A 23,892-nucleotide genomic window follows, 5' to 3' on the forward strand; every position below is an offset into this window, starting at 1 on the left:
GGGTAGGGAGGAATGGAGGGAGAGAGCACATGGAGCGATGACTGGAATAGGTGGGCATTTAGGGGGTGATGTGGAAACTTAGTGCAGTGAAAACTTCCTGGAAACTAAGAGGGTGACCCTAGTGAGGGCTCCAAGGAATGTAGGATGTGGAGCTTGAACAGGCCATCTTCTATAACCAGGCTAGGCTCCCAGTGGTAGGACTGGGACATCAACCCAGTTACAAAACCTACAACCCATAACCTGTCATGCCTGCAAGATGCACTGGAGCAATGGTGGCTCAGAACTTGTGAGAGTGGCTAACCAATGACTAGTCTAAGTTGAGGCCCAAGCCATGAGAGGCAATTCATGCTGGACACTGCCTGGACGGTAAGGATCTGGAAGCTGGATGGTTCAGACACCTAGGGTAGAACCAAAGATGACTGGGAAAACAAGTCAATGAACCTAATGATATTCTACTGCACTCACAGACTGGTGCCAAGTCCAGTCATCATCAGAGAGGCTTCCTCCAGCAGCTAATGGGAGCACATACAGAGACCCAGAGCCAGAAATTAGGTGGCGCTCAGGGAGCTCCATAGAAGAGGGAGGTGGGATTACAGACTCAGAGGGATTACGACATCGTGAACACAGCACATGCGGAACTAAGCAGGGTTCATAGGAGCTCACAGAGATGAGGCACAGCCACGGAGCCTACAAGGCTCTACACTAGGCCCTCCACATACGTGCTGTCATTGTTTACAGTTTTTTTTTTTTTTTTTTTTTTTGTGGGAATCCTAACAGCGGGAGTGGAGGTGTCTCTGACTCTTTTGCCTGCTCGCGGGACCCTTTTCCTCTTACTGGGTTGCTTCCTTCGTTCAGCCATGATATGTTATTCTGTGTTTGGTTGATATCTCTGAGAGTCCTGATCTTTTCTAAAGGGAAATGGAGGAACAGTGGATCTGGGGGAGAGAGGAAGTGGGGAGGGTAGAAGGAGGGGAGAGAGTGGAGGCTGTAGTCTGGTTATATTGTATGAGAGAAGAATAAAGAAAAAAAGAAAAAAAATAGTAAATGGGATGACCTCATGAAACCAAAAAACTTCTGTATGGCAAAGGACATCATTAGGGTAAAATGGCAGGCTATAGAAAGGCAATTTTTTAAAATACTAATTTCACATCTGATAAGAGGGTTTATATCTAAAATATACAAAGAAATAAAAAAACTTTTCATCAAGAAAACCACCCAATGAAAAATGGGATACATAGTTATCAGGGAAAGCAAATCCAAACGACTTTGAGATTTGGTCTTATGTCAGTCAGAATCACCATAATCAATAAAGCAAATGATAGCTCATGCTGTCAAGGCTGTTAGGAAAGGGAATACCTATTTATTGCTTTAGGAGTGAAAACTTGTACAACTGCAATGGAAATCAGTGTGACTGTTCCTCAAGAGGCTAGGAATAGATCTACCTCAAAATCTAGCTATGCCACTCTTGAGCATTTACCTAAACAACTCGACATCCTACTACAGGAAGACTTGCTCGTTCATGTTTATTGCTGCTCTATTCATAAGAGCCAGAAATTGGAAACAGCCTAGATGTTCATCAACAGATGAATGGATAATGAAAATGTGGCAATTTACACAATGGAGTACTATTCAGCTGTTAAAGAAACCAAAATCATGAAATTTGTAGGTAAATGGAAGGAGCAACCCCCCAACCCCTCCCAAAAAAAACAAAAAACAAAAAACAAACCAAAACCAAAAAAAAAAAAAAACTCCTGAGTAGGTAACCCAGACCTGAAAAGACACATTTCATATGATTTCTTTCATATGGCATACTAGTTTCTAAGCCTTTAATAGGCATGCTATAATCTGTATAACCACAGATGTTACATTTAAGTAAGGGACTTGGTAGTGGGGAAGAGAGGATCTCTCCAGGAAAGGGAAATAAGAGCATTAATTTTGGGAGATGGGGAGATTGGAGTAGGAAGATTAAATGGGGAGGGGGATGGATGAAAAGGGCAAGAAAGGGAATATGAGGAGGATGGAAAACTAACCCTAAAGATTATGTGAGGGGTCATATGGAAACCTATTGCTCTGGAAGCTTCCAAATATATATATAAATTTGAACGAAATATAAATGGGATCACCAAATAAAGGAGGAGACTATGCCACAAGTAGACATTTTTTCACCACCAAATAAAACATCTAGTTCCATAAGTGGATTCTATCTAGTTTCCCATGGAAACCCCCCAAACATCCTGGGCTATTGCCAAGGTTATTGGTAGCTCTCCACAACCTGCTTAGGTTCAAGCCAGATGTGATCCCATTGCTGAAAGGAGTGGACACACACTCCCACTCCTAACCTAGATGCTATCTGCAATTGATACCTGCTTGTAAAGGAAAAGCTAGATTTCTCCAATGGAGTTTCACTGGGTATATTAACCACACTTAAGGGCAGGCTTTGTGCCCAGCAGTCGATATCCAACACACAAAAAAACTACATGTAAATTTTGTAGACATTTTGTCTTAAATTGCTTTGTTTGGGATTTTTTTTTGGCCTATTGGTCTTTTGCTTTTTTATTATGGTTTTCAATTTTGTGTTTTTATGTATTTGTTTGTCTGTATGCCTTCCTTCCTTCCTTCCTTCCTTCCTTCTTCCTTCCTATCTGTTTGAGAGAGAGAGAGAGAGAGAGACAGAGAGAGAGAGAGAGAGAGAGAGAGAGAGAGAGAGAGAGAGCCATTGAGAGAAAGAAAGGGCAAGGAGTTGGGTGGGTGGAGGATCTTGGAGGAGTCAATTATGATCAAAATATATTGTATAGAAATTTTTTCAATAATATGTATGAGAAAAATTAAATTTTATGACAATGACCTATGAATCAGAGACAGTAAAGAGAACTATTATTCATGCATCCATCCATCCATCTGAAATGGTGTTGGAATATTAGCAAGTGGTATAGTGTTGGCTTATGTGAGCCTCTGGAGACTCAGCATTGGGAGTGGAGGTGGAGCATGGTGAAGAAGAAGAAGATAAAAAGAAATAACAGAAATTATGGAGCTACAACTACTACTGCAGTGGAATACATCTAATAGTGGGGCTAAACAGGAGAGGTGAGTGGCACAGGAAATAATCCAGTCTACTAGAAGATAGAATAGTAAAACTATCAAATGTAAAGAATGGGAAGAAAAAGAACCAAGTCAGGGAGACCTAGGGGCGCTATTAAACATACCAGCATATGTATCAGAAGAGGAGAAGGATGGGGAGAAACAAATGACATAACCATTAAGATTGGGTATATAACACCATACTATAATACAAGAAATTCAATAAACTGCAAGCAGAAGGAACACAAGAGGAAACACATGTAGGCACAAACTATTCAAAACCTCAAACACAGCCTTAAAAACATCATCATGTTATGTGTGACTTGAAATAGGGTCAATAGGTAGCTTCTTAGAAACAATGGCTGCCCATAGCCAGTGGGTTGATATACTAAATGTGCTAGAAGGATAACCAAACCAAACCAAAACCTAACAACCAAACTACTAGCCGGCAAGACTAGCCTTCAACAAATTCAAAGGAAAAGTAAGAATATTCCAAGATAATGAGTGAAGCCATTTGCTAGCAGCAAACCTGACTCCCAGGGTATATCAAATAAGCTTTCTTCAGGCTGAAAGAAAAAGACACATGATAGCAACTCAAATCCACACATCTGACAGGGACCTAAAGGGTAACTGCATATGTAATCACAAAAGACCAGGCAACTATCTTTTCTTTTCTCTTAACTAGTTTAAAAGATAATCATATAAACCAATAATTTTAAAACACACCAGATAACATGTATCATAAAGGACTGAGGCAGAGCTGCATGGAGCAAAGAAATGACCCTATGGTAAGGACATAAATCAGAGTGAGAAATGAAGTCAATCTATAGGAAGAAATAAATATCCAATATAGTAAACATGTATGTAAATATCAGATCTCTATAATTACAGCTTCTCATTCTCTTAACTTCATTACAGGAGTAAGGTATTACATAAAACAATTAGAAAACTTCATTGTTTTTAATATATATGGGCAAAGTGGGTAGGGGAGGGAGTAAAGATGGTAATGGGGAAGAGAGGTGATGATCACAACATGTTATATACATGTATGAAAGTCATAATCCATTATTTTGTGCAATGAATATACAGCAATAAAAATGACAAAATAGCAATAAGAAGTAGGGAATAGAGAACAAAATAACATTAGACTTTTAAATATTTAATATAATGAAGTTACTATTTTGTCTTTCTTTTTTTTTTTTTTTGAAACATTTTTTCCTCTGTGTAGCTTTGGAGCTTGTCTTGGAACTCATTTTGTGGATCAGGCTGGCTTTGAACTCACAGAGATCCGCCTGCCTCTGCCTCCTGAGTGCTGGGATCAAAGGCATGCACACCACCCTGCTGAAGTTACTATTGTTTTTAAGTAGACTATAAGGTATATATTACAGCTCTCAAATACTGAAAGTGCTGTAATTCCAAGCAAGAAAATAACTAAAAATATTAACACTATTATAGGCCTGAAGTACAAATATTGTCTAAGGTTAGGAAAACTAGTTACCACTAAATTATAGACATAGCACTAAGGTATACTTTACGTTTGCTTTTACAATTTTATAGAATCAAGAAAACACTCTTACCTGAGATACACCTGTCATGTGCCAGTGATATCAGAGGCACATTGACTTTTCCTATGTAAATATTCTCCTGGGTATCACTATCATCAAACACATAAAAACCCAGAGACTCTGACTTAAGGTATCGATCCAAATCCAAATTCATTGGCACTGGGAAACACATATGGTCATCAAACTGTGGATCATTGCTACTGGGAATGATGGCTGTATCATGGTCTGGAAAATCAAAAAACTTGTACACAACATATGCGTGTGGCTGCAGGTGGCTTGCTCTGGACTGTAGGTTGCTGCAACATCTTACTGTTATGTGAAGCTCATTTAAGTTGCCATCTGTGGAATCTGTTGAACTGATCTGAGCAGTTGTGGGAGCTTGCTGACTCAACTGGAAAAACATACATATTTAAATTACAGAAATAATACAATTAAAAGAGAACCACCATCTATCAACCTCCAAACAAAATATTGTAAATGGACAAAAGTACATATTTTTATGTTAAGGTTATTTTTCTCAGCAAAAAAATTCTTATTCAAAACCATATGATGAAAAACTTAGCACACATGGGAATACAAAATCCTGTGTTAATGGCAGTGAACATGGGTGACCAAGGATATTTGTCGAAATTAGTCCTAATATCAAATAGACCCAGGACAAAAGTTAATTTGAGTTCTTTAATTCTGCTCAGTAACTGAAGAAGCAAGTCAGTAGTGGCTCTGAAGACTGTCCTAACTAAAGGAGATTCATCTGCTCACCCAGCGTGGAAGGGTAAAAAGCTGGAGTGGAAGGGCATCGCAGTGGAGACCTCTGTTGGTGTGCAGTGGGAAACCTGAGCAGGCACAATACTGCTTACCCAGGTGAGTTTGCAGGCAACAGGGGAAAGCTCAGTGGAATGACTTTTAAAGAACTCTCTCTCCTGATCCCCTCCCCCAAACAATCCATTAAAGTAGAAAACCAAGAAAGCACTGATTCTCTCATCTCTGCAACAGAGTCTTTGAAGGTGTGCTGTGAAGAAAGAATGCTACAGGAAGGCGATCACTGGGAAGCAGAGGTTATATCCTCTTCCATTTGAGAATCTACATTTACACTGTCTTTTACATTAAAGCCAAAGAAGCAATACACCCAGCTAAAGCAACAAAGAAGACAATGTCACGTAGCATGACTTGGATATTTCATGTTTCTGTACAACAGAAATATGGTTGGTCCCTAGAAGCTCGAACATTTGGGAAAATACCAGAATTAAATTCTCTAGTTTTGATTTTTCCCTAAGTATAGGCTCATTATTTTTTCTTCAGACTCTGTTCATTTCATTTTGCTGGCTAACATGGTGGAAGATGTCTGACAACAGCTCCCAAGTTTACATGTTAGAGGCATAAAGAGTTATTTTCCCTTGCTCTTGGAAAGCAAAATCTTCCTGGTTTAATGGAGGTCAAGGGGATATTTCTTAGTCATAATTGGGTGGGCTACTCAATTGGAAAGGAGATCACCTGCCACAAACCTGGCCACTAGTTTATGGGGCCCAGAAGCATAGACTCCAAGAAAAGAAGAAAGACAATTATAACTGCACACACATTTCAACATGTTTCTGCCATGTTCACTCCCTGTCAATCACATGCTTTTTTTTTTCTTTTGATACTCATGTTATAGAGAAGAGGTCACCAACTCCAGAATTCTATTTAACCAGATTCAGTGCATTTACTGGCTCATGGAACCAATTTGAAAATGTGGCTATTAAGACTCCATGAAATATAGTTAGGGGAAGAGAGAGCTGCATTTAAACTCCTGGTATTCAAAAATCTAATGGTAGGAATCAGTTTGAAAGAAGCATAGAGAATGATATAATAGTTATTTCTTTAAGAGCAGAAATCATTAAAAAGTAAAAGTCTCTTGATGTAAGATAACACTACTATATAATTTTCTAAAAGTGTCCTGAGAGGCACAAGATGATTCCTTTGTATCGATGGAACAGTTCTGTGTCTTGTGGTAGTGGTTTAGTGAGTATCTACAAGCTGCACACAAATGACTGAGCAAATAATGAAGAAGTCTGCTTAAGGTATGGCGCTCAATTAATACTACAGTGTCAATTCTGTACTTTGTTTTGTTTTTCAGCACTAGGGAGTGAAACAAGAGCCTGGCAATGCATATGCTAGGCAAGCACTCTACCATAAAACTACATCCTTAGCCTTATTAAAAACTTTTTGTATTTTGATTTAGGGTCTTGTGAAGCTGCCCAGGGCTGGTCTTGAATCTGTCATCCTTGTGCCTCAGTGACCTGAAGAGCTGGGATACCAGCCATGCACCCCCATTCCCAGCTTGGTTTCCACCTTTCCAGATTATGCTTTTCACTGTGTAAGATGTTACAAATGGGAGTAAGTGGCAAAGTATACACAGGCCAACTTCCTACTGTTCCTGCTACTTCCTGAGTCTGATTATTCTTAAACAAAAGGTTATATTAGCCCCTTGATGCCTGTAAAAGAGAGCAGACTCAGTTTAAAGTGTTGGATATAAGGAGATAGTATAGAGTCCTGTGCTATAAAAAGGGTCTTACACTCAAACAAGCTTACCAATTGCATTTTCTCTGGCTTCTTAAAATTTGATGTTATATATCCTAATGCCTTTGCACGCTCTCGATAAAGTCGAATTGCTTGATCCATGGGAACTCGTAATCGGAACCAGTATTCTACTGTGCCAAAATTTGGGATGTCTCCTTTAGTTCCTACACATAATCAATGCATGACCCACTGTTAAAATAGTCACATACATGAGAATAAATACGAGTAAAATACACCAACGGTGGTATATATTAAAGGCATAAACTTTATATGGAGTAAAATAATATGACTTGCACAAATAATGTTTGATTGGCAAATAACAGAGATGAAGAAAAGTTACATCTGGAGTATGAGTTTCAGTGAATGTTAAATATTAAAGAGCAATGTCAAACTATAATTGAGCTATTTCAACTGCTATCATTTCAATCTTGCATATAAAGAAAAATCCAAACAGTCAATCAGATACTCCACAGATTCTTTTGGACACTGTGGTATTTTTCTTTAAACAAGCTGGACTCAGTCTAGACTGACATTTACAATATACAACCTCAAAATTATAAATATGACATTCCACATTCTGATTCAACTTTTAAGGGATCTTTGGCATCCTTCCACTTCTTCGCTGGACCACAAGCATATGGAAGAGGTCATAGATATGCCAAATAACAGCACTGTCTATGTGCCCTTGTATGGTAGTTGCTGGGACACTCCACTCAGGCAGCTTCTGGAAGATGTAACAGTCCTAAGCGTCTGTGGCAGAGCTTACATCCTTATTATTGCACTGACCACTCAAGTCCATCTGTCCACAAGTATACTATACAGGTTTCTCAAGGGCAATGACAGCAGCTGTCATTGCCCTTCTTCCCAAGGAACTGGTACATATGGCTTCAAAATACTTGTCAAAAAGAAAATTCTGTAACTTTTTCTGAATGTTACCATAGTGTTAAGTATATTATGCTTATTTTGTCAATTTTGTTCTTACAAATGGGTCATCACCATCAATACTGAAAAAATATTTGATGTCTGCCATTATTTTAATACTCTCTCAAAGGAGAGTATTACTACAGACACATTTACTTGTATATATATAAAGTATCTTTGAATGAACTTGCAGCCTTTGGTGAGAGGCCAGAGTTGCTGGCAACAGGAGAGTGAAAAAGCCACTCAGATCTGATTTCTGAGCCAGGAGTCTATTATCTGAGCAGTGAGTCCATAACACAACAAAAGCCCTATCCAGGCACTGAGCTGCCCTCCTCCTCCTTCGGAGGCCTCCGGGCTTCTGGAGGACCACATCCTCACATTTTCCTGCTGTCCACTGGGGACTGCTTTCATGGCAGTTTCTCCTTCTTCCTGAACCCCACGTTCTGGAGATTCCCAATGCTCAGACATTTGTCGCCTTCTCTTCTTTATCTGGATTTACTTTCAGTGTGGCATTATCTGGACTCACAGGGTAAAGCATATTTGTAAGCAAATGGTTCTCATTTCTAGGTTGTCATCTCTAGCTTTCAGACAACTTACTCAACTGTCTACCTAATCCCTCAGCTCAGATGATTATAGGCAGGTCCATTGTGTGTTAGATTTTTGTTAGAAAAATCTATTTTCTTCTTTGTATTTGTTCCTATTTAGGATTCCCTTGTGAGTTGTATCACCATTCTCCTAGTTGCTCTTGCCAGAAAATCTGCTTCCTTTATTTCCCTCACTGACCCACATTCAACCGATCAGCAACCCCCTCTCCCCTCCCCTCTACCCCGCCCCACACCCAACTCCAGACAGGGTATCTAGCTGGGGCTGGCCTCAAACTCACTATAATATTGAACTTCTGATCCTCCTTCCTCTACTTCCCAAGTACTAGGGTTATAGACTCGCATCATGTGATAGGAATCAAACCTAGGGTTTTGTGCATGCTGTACAAGCACTTTACCAAGTGAGCTATATCCTCTGCCCAGCAAATCTTGATAGGACTAATGGAAAGACTGAAGTTAATATATGGCCACTTTTCTTACCATCCTTCCCCTGACTAATAAGGTTAAATTGTGATTTAAAATGTTATCTTACCATGGATCTGGGGATAGCCAGCCTACAATCAACACTGCCAGAGATGCTGGGAAACAGGGAATACCCTAAGAGAGACATGCATGGTACCCTGGAGAAGGGGAAGTGTCTCCTGAGCAGATTGGGAGCACAGGATGGGGGGAAGGGGGAGGGAGCTGGGAGAAAGAGAGGGGGAGAAGAGGAGGGGAGAGGAGGAAATGGGGGAGCAGGAAGGTTGAGTTGAGGGAAGAATAGAGGAGAGCAAGAAAAGAGATTCCATAATAAAGGGAGCCATTACAGATTTGAGGAGAGATCTGGCACTAGGAAGATTTCCAGAGATCTTCAAGGATGATACCAACTGGCAATCTAAGCAATAGTGGAGAGGCTTCCTTAAATGCCCTTCCCCTATAATGAGGTTGATGACTACCTTATACGCCATCCTAGAGCCTTCATCCAGTAGCTGATGGAAGCAGAAGCAGACACCCACAGCTAAACACTGAGCTGAACTCTGAAATCCAGTTGCAGAGAGGGAGGAGTGATGAGCAAAGGGGTCAAGACCAGGCTGGTGAAATCCACAGAAATAGCTGACCTGAACAAGGGGGAGCTCATGGACCCCAGACTGATATCTGGGAGGCCAGCATGGGACTGATCCAGACCCCTTGAACGTGGGTGTCAGTGAGGAGGCCTGGGCAATCTATGGGGCCTCTGGTAGTAGATCAGTATTTATCCCTGGCGTACGAATGGACTTTGGGAGCTCATTCCATGTGGAGGGACGCTCTCTCAGCCTGGACATATGGGGGAGGGCCTAGGCCCTGCCCTGGACGATATGACAGACTTTGGGGATCCCCATGGAGGGCCTCACCCTTCCTGGGGAGGATAAGGGGGATGGGGGGGTTGTGGGGGGCAGGGGAGGTAGAGAGAGCTGAGATTGACATGTGAAGCAGGCTTGTTTCTAATTTAAATAAGAATAAATTATATAAAAAAGAATTAATGCAACCAAAAAAATAAAAAAAATGTTATCTTATTTTGTTTTAGTGAGTGTACAAAGTAATGGGATTTCATTGTGAAATTTCCACATATATATTACATATATATTATATATAATACATACATATATGTATATATATATATGTATATATACATACACACTGTTATACTTTGATTGTACTTGCCCCTTCACTCTCCTTGCTTTCCCCCAACCCTGGTCTCCTTCCCCAAGCTACCCCCTTGGCTTTTATGCCCATATATTCCACTGACTTCACATCTTCTCTTCTACTTTCATGTCATAAGAACATGTACATACACACATGTACACATTTAATCATTAATTTCTCATTTGAGAAAAAAACACAGTATTTGACTTTCTAATTTGGCTTATTTCTCTTAGCATAATGATCTTCAGCTCTATCAATTTTCCTGTACAACTGTAATTTTATCCTTTACAGCTAAATGGAATTCTGTTGTTTAAGTATACATTTTCTTATTGATTCTGAGGCTGGCTCCATGTCTTCTCTGTTGTGAACTAATGAAGGAAGCTCCTTCCTTCCTGTGGATTCTTTTTTTTTTTTGTAAGTGAATTTTTTTTATTTGAATTAGAAACAAGATTGTTTTACATGTCAATCCCAGTGCCTTCTCCCTCCCCTTCTCCCCTGCACCCCCCCCAACTAACACCCTACCTATCCCATACCCTTTCTGCTTCCCAGGGAGGGTGAGGCCTTCGATAGGGGGTCTTCAGAGTCTGTCATGTCCTTTAGGATAGGGCCTAGGCCCTACCCCATGTGTTTAGGCTCAGGGAGTATCCCTCTATGTGGAATGGGCTCCCAAAGTCCATTCCTATGCTAGGGATAAGTACTGATTTACTACAAAAGACCCCATAGATTTCCGAGGTCTCCTCACTGACACCCACGTTCATGGAGTCGGAATCAGTCTCATGCTTGTTTCCCAGCTATCAGTCTGGGAACCAAGAGTTCCTCCTTGTTCAGGTCAGATGTTAGCTCCAGTCTCTTGAGTGTATCAGAGTTCTTGGGCACTGTGGTCATTCATGTCTATTACTTTTTCTTTATATTTAAATGTAGTATATTTCCTTGACCTTGTTCTAACCCCTGATATTCTCTCTTGATTAGTTGAGTCTAGTCTATTAGTGACACTTTCTACTCTGAGTTTTTAAAATTTGATTCATTAGTTGAAGTTTTCACATTGACACATACCTTAATTTCCTTGTAGGATTTTAAAAATTCATTTTGCTGACTTTTCCCTCAGTGTTGCTGACTTCCCCCCCCCCATGTTCCAAATCGAGTTCATCTTCTTGCCTGTGTATCTTTTTAAAGGCCAATGGTAATTTTTACTAGCGATGTGTTCACCTCCCATTTTAACTACTTTTTAACTATGTCAATATGTTAGAGTTTAGCAGTAAAGGAGTTATGTTTTTTTTAGGAGTCATGCTTCTAGCCTTTTCATGTTTCTTGTGTTGTGATTTGTACTTCTGTATGCTTGGATATTGATCCCAGTTTTATTTGAGGATTTCCTTATTGAGCCACCTACACTTGAGGACCTATTCCCTAGTACCTGAGAGGAAAAGCAAACAGAAGCTACCAATCCATGCACGCATGCTACAAAGATTTATTAATCACAGTCTGTTACCATACCACCAGTGACCACAGCAGATGGGAAACTACTTTGTAATGTGCCATCAAGTTAGACATTAGTCTTTTTTTTTTAAATTTATTTTGATTTTTATGTTCATTTGTGTTTTGCCTTCATGTTTGTCTGTGTGAGGGTGTTAGACCCTGGAGTTACGGACAGTTGTAAACTGCTCTGCCTATGCTGGGAATTGAACTCACATCTTCTGGAAGAGCAGCCAGTGCTCTTAACTGCTGAGCCATCTCTCCAGCCCAAGTTAAACATTATTTATGGTAAATGTGGAAATAAAAACAATAAATGAATTAGATAAAGGAAGAAGGTAGAGAAAGGGCAAACAAAGTGGTGATCAGAGTTAAATAACAGGAAAAGATGCTGGGAAGAATGTTGTGTTCTGGATTGAAAAGAACAACAGATCAGAAACAACAACAACAACAACAACAAACAACAAACATAAGAGATTCCCCTCCCAAACAGGAAAGTTTGAAAATATTAGAAAAATATAAGACAAGACTAACATAAAAACTGTGAACCAATAACATAAAGTAAAAACTCTACTACAAGTATCATGGGGGGAGTGGGATAAACAAAATTAATGGTGAATGAGAAGGCCATATAAAAACTTACTACTTTATAAGTAACTAACACATGTAACTCAAAAGACTTTGAGTAGAAGTACCCTAAATACTACTCTCAGAAGTCATGCTTTTTTGTGTTTTGTTTTCAAAACACCAAAGTTCCAGTGCCAGTTACAGAATACCTCGCTATGTGTTGTTGTCTCTGGAAGCATCAGGAGCTCTGAAAACAATAGAGACTACTGTCATTGCTCTTGCCCACCAGAACTACCCAGGAAGACCCTATTGGTGGAGTCACCACACACTGTGGATATAGGTCACAGGAAATCAACCTGGAACTGAACTGGAAGCTAGCTTCCACACTGCCAGAAAGAGTTGTGGCTACTAGTGAATAAAAATAATTACCAGTCATACACAGCTGTGGACCTATAATACAAACCAGCCAGGCAAGAAATGTCTACTTGTGTAATAGTAGCTTAACTGGTTTGGGAATAATCAACTGCTATCTGAATGGATTTGGGGACCTCTCTATGGGAGGGAATATATGCTTGGTACTGTAAACATGGTCAAAAGCATATGGCTGGTAAGGTCATATAGGTCTTGGGTGGGTGGGTTTACAATTGTTTTGCTAATGGAGATACAAACTGTCTTCTAAATATGTTATGTTTATACCCATAGACTAGTGCTGTTCTCAGCACTGGGCAGAGAAGTTCCTTTTGCAGCAGTTAAGGCAGATTCCTAATTGGCCAAAGTGTTAGGAATAAGTGACTGTTGAGTGCTCAGCCCTAAAACTGGACATCTATATGGCTCTTCCAAGGCCCATAGGACATTGCAGAAAAAGGGGCAGGAAGACCATAAGAGCCAGTGGATAGGGGAGATTTCTATAAACACTTCTGGATATTACATGGCCATTTCAATGGTGAAAACTTATCAGTTGTAGGTAGGTAGGTACCTTGCACAGGACCTGAACAACATTCTATCATGAATGGCAGGGTGGGTGGGAATGGGTATGGCTCATGAGGCCCCACTCCCTCCTGAGGAGCTATTGTCAGTCAATGGTTACTAGTGGAAGAGGTACCATTTTCTTCACAATCACAATCCAGTAAATAACTCCATTTCCAGGCTCAACCAAACAACCCTAAATAAATAGAGTGGGAAGAGACAGTGATGCAGGAGGATGGGTAGAGAAGAAGAGTTTCAGCATAAGCAGGAGAGGAGACAGGAGAGGGTAGGGGGGAGTGAGTATTCATTGTGTATGTATGCCTTCATAAGTATATAACTGTTAGTTGAACTAAAAACAACAAGTTAATTAAAAAGTATTTTGGAAGAAGGGGGAAGTGGAAACAAAAAAGTAAAAAAGAATTTTAAAAAATTGAAAATAGATTGCCCAATAATGAAAATTATGTGTAAACAAAATTAGATAACATATGAAGTAAATAAAACCATAATTTTTCAATATTAAGTGAAAACACTACTACTACAAGTGTATTAGAAACAAAAAAAAATGGGAAGTATAAGGGAAAATTTGTTTGTTTGTTTTTCGAGACAGTTTCTCTGTGTAGCCCTGGCTGTTCTGGAACTTGTTCTGTAGACTAGGCTGGGCTAGAACTCACAGAGAGCCCTTGTCTCTGCCTCCTGAGTGACAGGATTAAAGGTGGACACCACTGTCAGGCCAAGAAATTTAGAAAAAAAAAAGAGCAAACAAGATGAAGTGTTAGATTGACTTCTTTGGGGTTTCTGAAAATTGGAGATAATTTCAGTCATGTGCACAGATGTGTGGGAGGGCTCTTTTATCTTTCTTGGGATTTGTGCTGGTGGCGAATCTGTATTGGACAAGTGTCTGATGTCTGCCAAAGCCTTTTCACTTTAGTTGCTTCTCTCTTCTTTACATACTACAGGCCTCTGCTGAGTTTTACAGTTGGTGGGCTTGGTGGGCAGGCTTTTCTACCTTTATTATATATATGAATGATAAATATATCTTTCACTTAGGCATAGGCCTTATTTACCACTAACTAGTATTCCTAGAACTCAGTGTTGACATTTCTTCAGAAGCATTTGAAGAATGTAGTACAACGAATATTTTAATTAAGCAAGGGCATCAATATGAAAATAAATATTTGACTTTGTAAGCTTAATGACTATTTATAATGTTCATAAGTTTTAATAGCTATTTTGGACCATCAATCATGATATTGAAGATATCAATCACCTGTGAGAAAAGGTCACCTACCCAAAATGCCCTTAATGTGTAAGATAAGATATAAACATAGGGGCTGGAGAAAATGGCTCGGCAGTTAAGAGTACTGTATGCTCCTCTAGAGGACCTGGGTTCTATTCCAGCACCCACATGACAACTCAAACTGTCCTTAACTCCAGTTCCAGCAGACTGGTGGCACCAAGCATGCATGTGGTGCACACACACACAACACACACACACACACACACCACACACACACACACACACACACACACACACAAGGTGAAGTACTCATACAAATAGAATAAAATAAACCTTTAAAAATAAAGATATAATATAGAATTCCAGTGAACATAAAAGCCAACCTAGTGATTCAGACATCCAAAGATCATAAACTGTACTTACCAACTAAACTTGCTGTGCAAAATATCCGGCCACTTTTTTCTAGAATCTCATGGAATCTCAACTGACATGCTGCAATTGTTTCATAATCTGTGCTGTAGGCTTGGTGGAGCTCCAGAGTGACAGTGTTCTTCTGAATGTACTGCAAAAACAAGTCATTTACATGGACAAGATACTGAGAAGTGAAGTTATATTCTGGGCAAAGGCCTCGCACTATGGGAGTCGTCTGCAGTTCAAAGTCATAGAAAGCATAGGTACAGAAAGTGACAGGCTCTTTGTCACCAGATGCCTGCAGGACTTCGGAAGAAAAGGTGACTTTGTTAATGTGGATTTCAAATAGGTTTTCTCCTCGTTCCAGGTGGATGGTTTCATCAAATTCATCAACAGAGTCATCTGGCATGATTTCTGGTTTAAATTTGTACTGCTTAGTGCCGTAGGCAATGTCCTTTAACTGGGCTGCAAGGGAAGATAGAGTTTAGAGATGTCAAAATGCTGACATATGCAGATGCAAACTAGCTTCTGAAGTGACAGGATGTCTGGGGCTTTCAGTGATATTCTCCATCTTAAAGGCTATAACTGTACTGTTATTTTCTGCAAATAATGCTTATTACAACAACAAAAAAACTTCAAGATTTGCTTTGACACCAGTCATTAAACAAAATTACAACTTCAAAATATAAGCAACTGTAATTCACCAATTTACAATTAAGAGAATGAAAATGAAAAGAATTCCACCTTCAGTTGTAAGATAGTCTTAGCTAGGAATAGGAAAAAGAACAGGTAGCTCACGGCTAAAGTTCAGATGCCATGTGCTCCTCTAGCTTTGCTCATCCTACACAGCAGATCTCTCTTGTTTACTGGATACCATCGCTTTAGCTTCATAGGGTATGCCTGCTCCTACTTTGGGAGAGGTAATGGGTATGGCCAACATCTCAATTATGGTGATAGTTTCATAGTTGTACACACAGGCCTAAACTAAGCAATTTATATTTTAAACCTGCAGTAAAAGTTTATCCATTATACTTCATAAAGCTGTTTTTTAAAGGTTATGCATCTTTCTATTTGCACAGCTTCCCCTAGTATTACCCTTAAGTTTACAGTGTCTTCAGCTGATCCTATAAGACACTCCTGAAAAATATCTGCCTTACTCCTCTGTGAAACTACCCTTCAAAGGCCACCAGGAACCCATTCAGCTAGAGATTGGACAGTGTCAGACCTTCCGTTATTTCTTTTCTTTGTTTCGGGGTGATGAACTCTTTTTTAAACTATTACCCTATCTTGACTTCCATGTTATTGTCCCCCTCCTTCTCTTATTGGTCTTTTCATCTTATAGGGTTTTTTTCCCCTCTCTGTTAGTTTGCTGGGTTCTACATTGATAGGCACTAGCCTCTTTCACGTCCACTGTCTTCAGTATTAGAGTCACCTATCTCATTAACAACTTTATAATCTTAAAAGTTATTGAGATCCCAAAAATCTTCTGAGAACAAGTTGTAGTTATTGTTATTGATCATATTGAAAAGAAAAAAATCTAAGTATCTTTTTACATGTAACAACAATAACCTATTACATGTTAACATAAATCATAGTATTTATTTTTTCAAAGCTGTAATTTCCAAAAATGTGAGAAGAGTGGTGATATTTTAATCCTTTCAACTTAAAAAACATTTTTACAAATATCTTTGGGGTTTGGCTTAATAGAAAACAGCTGGAATATGGATCTGTGGCTGTGTTTAATTTTTTGTGATATCACACATCATACAGTCTCTGAGAAACTCCATGATAAAGTTGTAAGAGAATAAAAATGAAAATGGAAAATAAACTAGTTTTATCCTTGAAGGCTTCTACAGCAGTTTAGGAGAGGCCGTGGGGGTTGAGAACTTTGAGAACGTCTAGTCTATGAAGAACGAACTAAATGTCTTTATCTGGCTGAACAGAACTTTCCAGAAGTCAAAGAGCGCTGTGTACCTTTTGTTCCATGTAATACTCAATAAAAGATTGTTTCATGGAATTTTCTTGGTTAAAAGGGAGGTCACCAAGTGAAGAATTTTTATTCAAGTCTTTGCAAGCTTTTACCGGCACACTTTGCCTGTCCCCTATACTCAAAAATTCACTCCATAATACAATGAAGCCTCTACAGCATCATAAGCAAACAGTAGACAGTAAGAATACAGATGGGGAAAAAGTGAAGCACTGTTCTTAAGGAACTCATACAACCTAGACCAGTAAATAGAAGTCTGTGTTTTACTGGAAAGAATGTGTGTCAAGAGAATGCAGAAAGCATTGTCTTAATCCACTTCTAATGCTATCACAGACTATCTGAGTTCAGGTAATTTATAAAGACAAAGATTACTTGTTTTATTTCCTTTGTGGTACTGGAGATTGAGCCCAGGGGTCTGTGCAGGCTCAGCATGTAATCTACCACTGAGCTACATTCCTACCTAAGAGATTTAGTTCTTATTGTTAGTTGTAAAGGCTGAGAAGTTCAAGCTGAAGGCTCTGTATCTGGCAAGGGCTTTCTCACTATGCTATCCCAAGGCAGAAAGGGCCACATTCACTTACAATAAACCCACTCTTGTAATAATGAACCCCATTCCATGGTAGTGGCATTGATCAATTCTTGAGAGCTGAGCCAAATGACTTAATTACTTCTTAAACATTCTTCCCCTCAACATTGCATTGGGGTTTGCATTTGGGGTTAAGTTTCCAATGAAGAAACTCTAGGGAAGATATTCATATCAATGAAATAATAACAATATAATGCTCATTCTGTCCCCAAGATACACAGATTTCACATAGAAGATATGGGGCCATCACACACACACTCCACCATAACAGGAAGGAAAAGAATTCTAGATGTGAAGCAGGGCAAGTGGCTTCTAGCTGGGGGAAATCCATAAAGCTAACACTGTCACTTGAGATACAAAGTACACAAATAACTGGAGACAGTATGGTACTTTCTGTGTTTAGATTTTTTTTTTTTTTTAAGATAGACTCTCTCTAGATAGACCAGACTGCCCATGAACTCAGCATGGTGTGCAAGCTGGCTTTGAAGCCATATTCCTCCCACTTTATCCCCTGGAAAATTGGAATTTCACACATGTACTGCCACACATAGCTCTCAGGTGATTTCTGTATTTGCTAAAGTTTGAAAATCACTGTGAGGGCATTTCAGGGAAAGGGATAGTGGTTGAATCAATCAGAGCCACTTCCTGGCATGCTATGTACCAAGTTAGATTTTGAAACACAAAAGGGTATTATCAAGATGTCAAGAAGAAAGGAAGTTTAGGAAGAAAACCACCAGGAACAAAAGCTGGTGCTGTGAATGAGCAGAATGGATCTGATGAAGAGCAAGCACAGAGAGTTGGCAAAGGTGCACATGCTGCTTAGAAGGAAACACAAAGGTGGCGTGAGACATGAGTCTGTGACAAAATCACAGTGGTGGTGTGAGACTTGAGTCTGTGATGCTTTCTGTGCTGTGCTGAAATCTTGCTTACAATACTGAATTTGCAAACAGTAAATTCTCAAAAAATCCCACTAAAAATTCTTAAGTAGAAAAGATGAAATAGTCACTTGGGTAACTTTTTCCAGCTTCAAATTAGAAAAAAAATAGAGCAGGAAGATACTGTGAGCAAGGGTTTGGACAGCATTTTCAACTGCCATAAAACTGTGCACACTGTACCTTCAAGCTTTTGGATGCGTGCAGCCCTGATATCAAGAAGATGAACATATTGTTCCACTTTGAGTTCATAATCTTGCTGCAAATTTTCCATCTTCTGAGTCACTGCCTCAACTTCCATCTAAAAATAAGAGACACAGAGATTCACTACTTATGATTATCCTATTTGCATCTGTCAAAGCGACTTTGAGCCAAACATTTTAAGATGGGGCTTTAAAGCTGCCATGCTAGGATTCAAACATTTCCTAGATGGAATTTAAGGCTACCATGTTATGAATCAAACACTTCTAGTTGCAGTTTTGAAAATTATGATGATTTTAACATCTTTTGGATGGCTAGCAGGAGCTCTAAAGCATGGTGCCCTCCTGTCACATGGCTTCCAGTGCAGTGGCTTCCTTTTTTGCAGCCAGATCCTCCACGTTATTGAAAGCTGACATGGACAGCTGTGGCAGGGCTTTTGGATGATCACTATGACTCACTGCAGACTACAATGACACTACTAGAAGTGAGACCACTGCCACTAGGCACTTCCCTAAGCTTAAGGCTTTAATCACCTGTTTTTAAACTATTTATCCTCACTCTCTAGTTATAGGGCTAAATTCCAGGAATGTATTAATATTTAATAATAGGTGACAATAGATAATAAAAGAAGATAAATACAAAAAGCTGCTTTGAAAAGACAATCATCAGTAGAGTATCACAGAAATTATACCGTCTCAATTTAGTGTCTGACAATACCTGATAGTCTTTATTGATTTTATGTTGCATAATTAGCATATTTCTTGTCTTTTCAAGTTCTTGTACTGTTTCTGCATGAGTTGCTTGAAGCTCTTTTATGGAATGTTCTAGATCTTTATTAATTTTGCTGTCCACTTTTTCTAAAAATGAAAGGTCTCCATTTTTTTGTTCTTTCTGAGACTAAAATGAAACCATAATTTTTAATTGAAACAAGAATTTGCAGAATGTGACCATATGAATTAATGAGATACATCAAGAAACACTTAGTAGAATTCATTCACTTTCATTTTTCGACTAGAAACAAAGCAGTGTTAATAAATACATTTGCATAGATATTTGAAACAATTACAGGAATATAAAGTTTATCAATTTCACAACAAAAATGAGATCACATTTATTTTTTTCATCTGATCAAAATATACACTATGATATAAACATAAGAAGTGTACCTGTAGTATCTCAAAACTAGACAATACCTTTGTATTATATTTATGGTTCAATACCTCACTTCAGAAGGCAAGCTTGATTTTACAGTGGGTCAGGTAAAAATACAGTGTTGTAGTCCAAGGGCTTTAAATAAGAGTGCTGAGCTCTCCCTTAATGTGACTTTGATGTCACTATGAAATATGAATATGCTGTAACTAAAATGTCATCTAACCATTTCCCGAATCAGTATATTACTGTGCTCTCTCTCCTCCCCTTCCCCTGCAATTACATGCATGCACTAAGATGCAGTGAGTTTCAGAAGATGCACAAGTAATTCACTGTCTACACATAAGGATTATAGGCAAAGTCATCATTACATTGAAATAGGAAGACATGGAACTGATGGCTACTTTTTAAAATGCTACCTTTATAAGCAAGAGAGCTTCACTCAGGTCATCAGGATTAATGTCACTCTCCTGGAAGACAGAAAGTCAAAGCTCACAGTGAGGAATTACTTTCCAGCACAGATTCTCACTAGATTATCTATGAGAACACAAGGCACCTGGAGGCTATGAATTTAAGAAACAAAGTACTGAAGACATTTCAACTACTTAGAATCGCCTCAGAGAACATAAGCAACCAGATGTGTTAGCTAATGAACCAAGTGACACATCTGTGTTTCTTCCTTTGTTTGTGCTTAAGACACACACACACACACACACACACACACACACACGCACACGCACGCACGCGCACACATACGCGCGTGTGCACACGCACACACATGTGCGTGTACACACACAAACACACACGCACACAAACACACGCATGCGCACACACACACACACACACACACACACACACACACACGCACACGCACGCACATTCTGAAGAAGGGAAATGGTTCACCTGGTTGAAAAACCTCATGCGGCTTTTCAACTCATCCAGCTGCTGCCTCTGCTGCAGACACTGTAGCTGCAGCTCTCTGTTCTCTTGCACGAGCTTCTCATTTTGGTCTTAAAAATAAAGTTAGCACAATTAGAAACTTCAGTGAGAATTATGTTGAAGAACACATTTAAACAAATTTACATTTGGTTTTACACCAAGATGGATCTAGTATCATTCAGGTCAGAGGAGAAATAGCTCCGGCACCTTAGATGGAGGCAGCAGGGGCTGAGGAGCCACTGAACACCATCATGTGTCCACCACATGACTCACCCGCTTATCAAAAACTTAAGACTGAAGCTCACAGCATTAACACACGGAAATTGTGGTTTCTGGGACTTCAAAGGAACATTCTACTTAAAATGCCTAAGAATATATGTTTCTAAAAATACGATTTTTTACTTACTTATTAAGGGTCCTGAAAGACATGCAAAAGAAAAAATTGTCTTTTAGTGTTCTGATTGACTTCTTTGAGTTTTCTTTTCCTCGCTTAGCATAAAGTCATTGTATTAAAACAAGATCATTTATTTTATAAACTCAAATCCACAACTTAATCAGTCATACCCCTAACAGATCTGTTCCAACAGGAGACAGATTCTGGGGCAGCATCAATGATAACTCAAGTGTATTCTCAGCTCATGGTTCCTGATCTTAGCAGGACATGGGTTTTCAGCCACCTTTAAGGAAAGGACACTGGTGCCTAGGCACTCAGTCACCATGACCCATAGCAGGACTGTTAAGGAGAAATCAAGAAACAGCAGATTCATATACTAATTCCTTGCTCTGTATTAAACACATTTAACTTAAAAAGAGGTGGGGGCATGGGCTAGAAAGATAGCTCAGCAGTTATGAGCTGTGGCTGCTTTTCCAGAGGATCTGGGTTCAATTTCCAGCACCCTCATGGCACCTTATAACCACCTGTAACTCCAGCTCAAAGGGATCTTGTGCCCTCTTCTGGCCTCTTCAGGCATTGCATGCACTTGGTACATATAAATTCATGCAGGCAAAAACACCTAGACACATTAAAAATAAAAAGCCATTAATGGCTAGCAGGCATGTGCACTGCATTCTTTAGTGCTGTGTTCTGAAGTGTACTCCCCACTGTCTTCACTGTGGTAGGCAGTTAGGCTGCATTGTGGACACCTGGTGGGCTGCTTGTAGACCATGTCATCCAAAGTATCTCAATTTCTTTTTGACCTCACAATTTTTATTTATTATAAGTGCTCATTTCAAATTGTACATTTTTGCTTCCTTTTCTTAATAAAAAATCAAGTAACACATTTTCCAATAATTCTTTCCATGAATGCATTTGCAGTCTGACTGAATGTTAAACAGAAATATGTCTCTGCCCTTTCAAGGCTTTGGGCTCCTAAAGCTATAAATACTTCACACAAGTAAAAATGTTAAATCACACAGGTAAGAGGAAGTGGACTAAACTGGGAAGATGTTAATATCTTATAGTTCCTGGAAATCATAGGACATATAAAGATACAAAGGTACTTTATTAAATATATAAGCATTTCTATTATATGGATAGAAAAATTAAGGGTTATTTTATGGTATAAGTTGCTTAAATCCAGTAAACTAAAAGAATTTTCAAGTGTAAAAAACAACCTCAAAAGTTTGAAGGTATGGGGCAAACAGCTGTCTCCAAACTAAGAATCAGCGTTAGTAATCATTGTGAATTGTTACTGGTTAGGGAATACAATGGTCATGGGCATATCTTGTGTTGATCCAGTTAAAACAACTAGATAGAGTGACAATGACACAGAATAACAAAACCAGAGGGAGGGGAACATCAGGTGCTGATGATAACTGAATTCACTCTGTGGTTTGGCAGAAGCAGGGATTCTAAGATGCAGCTAAGGTACAAAGGCCACAGTTCTCAACTTGGGGGTTGAATGACCCTTTCACAGGTATTGCCTAAGACCACTGGAAAATACAGATATTTTCCTTTCGACTCATACCAGTAGCAAAATTACAGTTACAAAGTAGAGATGAAAATAATTTGATGGTTGGGGGTCACCACAACACAAGGAACTGTATTAAAGGGTTGCAGCATTAGAAAGGTTGGGGACCCTGTACAAAGGGCACACTGCTCCACTTAGCATGGACACAGTATACACTGTGATCTTTCCTATGCTCTAGCTTTTTCTTAATCATTCAATTTTATATAGCTACGAATGTCAGTAAATACAAATAAAGTTATATTGAAGGAACCGGCTTCCCTTTTGGCAGCCATAATGGTTGAACATGTGCTTCTATGACCTTGTCCTAGAAACCAGAAAGTCAGATGCCTGTCTTGTGACAAGGAACCAATCAGAAGTTAGCTGGTGGTGCTATGCTTTATGGCTCTGGGTGTGCTTTACGGACAAGCGCACAGCAATGACGTAGAGAGCATAGCAACCACCCTGGGAGGGCCTATGAGCCATAACAACCAGTTGACCAATCAACACAGGGCAAGCCCTCCAAGCCTGGAAGCACACCAATCCTAAGCCTGTGCGTACCCCTAGACACTCCCCTTACGCTGCCCTATAAGATCTTTGGGGAGACCTTAGGAGCCGTCTTTTCTAGCTGTCCGCCATGGCGGGTGGGTGAAAGACCCGAGCTAACATGGGGTTAGTTCGTTAAATTACAATAAAGCCTCGTGCAGTTTGCAGCAAGCTCTCGAATCCGCCTGGTGATTGGGGTGACCGCGAACCTGGCCTGAGACCCCGGATACTTGAGTTTTCGGGGGTCTAACATTTTGGGGGCTCGTCCGGGATTTGCGACCACCCTTCACCTGAGTGGATTCGATCTTGGAGGTAAGATGATTCGAGCTCGAAACTTGTATATGTTCAATGTTCTATGTTTCTTGTTTTGTCTCTTGCTGTTTTGTTTGGTGCCATGATTTGTATTTGATCTGCGCAGAATTTGTATTTGTAATTCGGACTTCTGGGGAAGACCCTGAAGTCCTGCCCTGGATGAAAGTCCGAGGGTTGCTTGATTTGATCTGCGCAGAATTTGTAATTTGTATTTGATCTGCGCAGAATTTGTAATTGAACCATAGGGTAAGCAGACTTGCGA

At 39.5% G+C, this 23,892-nt stretch overlaps 1 protein-coding gene across 3 annotated transcripts in view; it reads right to left on the reverse strand.

Moving 5' to 3' along the window:
- The window catches only part of Rpgrip1l (RPGRIP1 like), a 107,736-nt gene that overhangs the window by 43,852 nt on the left and 39,992 nt on the right, over positions 1-23,892 (reverse strand). For all 3 annotated transcript variants that reach the window (XR_003483368.2, XM_027405585.2, XM_027405584.1), the window contains exons 11-17: positions 20,791-20,897; positions 20,307-20,357; positions 19,456-19,635; positions 18,721-18,838; positions 15,045-15,497; positions 7,212-7,363; positions 4,656-5,034 (exon numbers count right to left, since the gene is read on the reverse strand). Coding sequence is in view for 2 of the 3 variants with exons in the window: in XM_027405585.2 (XP_027261386.1) it covers positions 4,656-5,034; positions 7,212-7,363; positions 15,045-15,497; positions 18,721-18,838; positions 19,456-19,635; positions 20,307-20,357; positions 20,791-20,897 (1,440 nt within the window). In the remaining variant the exon portion in view is untranslated. The remainder of the gene's footprint in view (positions 1-4,655; positions 5,035-7,211; positions 7,364-15,044; positions 15,498-18,720; positions 18,839-19,455; positions 19,636-20,306; positions 20,358-20,790; positions 20,898-23,892) is intronic.

This window comes from Cricetulus griseus, chromosome 3 (assembly GCF_003668045.3).
Source record: "Cricetulus griseus strain 17A/GY chromosome 3, alternate assembly CriGri-PICRH-1.0, whole genome shotgun sequence".
NCBI classification, from domain to species: Eukaryota; Metazoa; Chordata; class Mammalia; order Rodentia; family Cricetidae; genus Cricetulus; species Cricetulus griseus.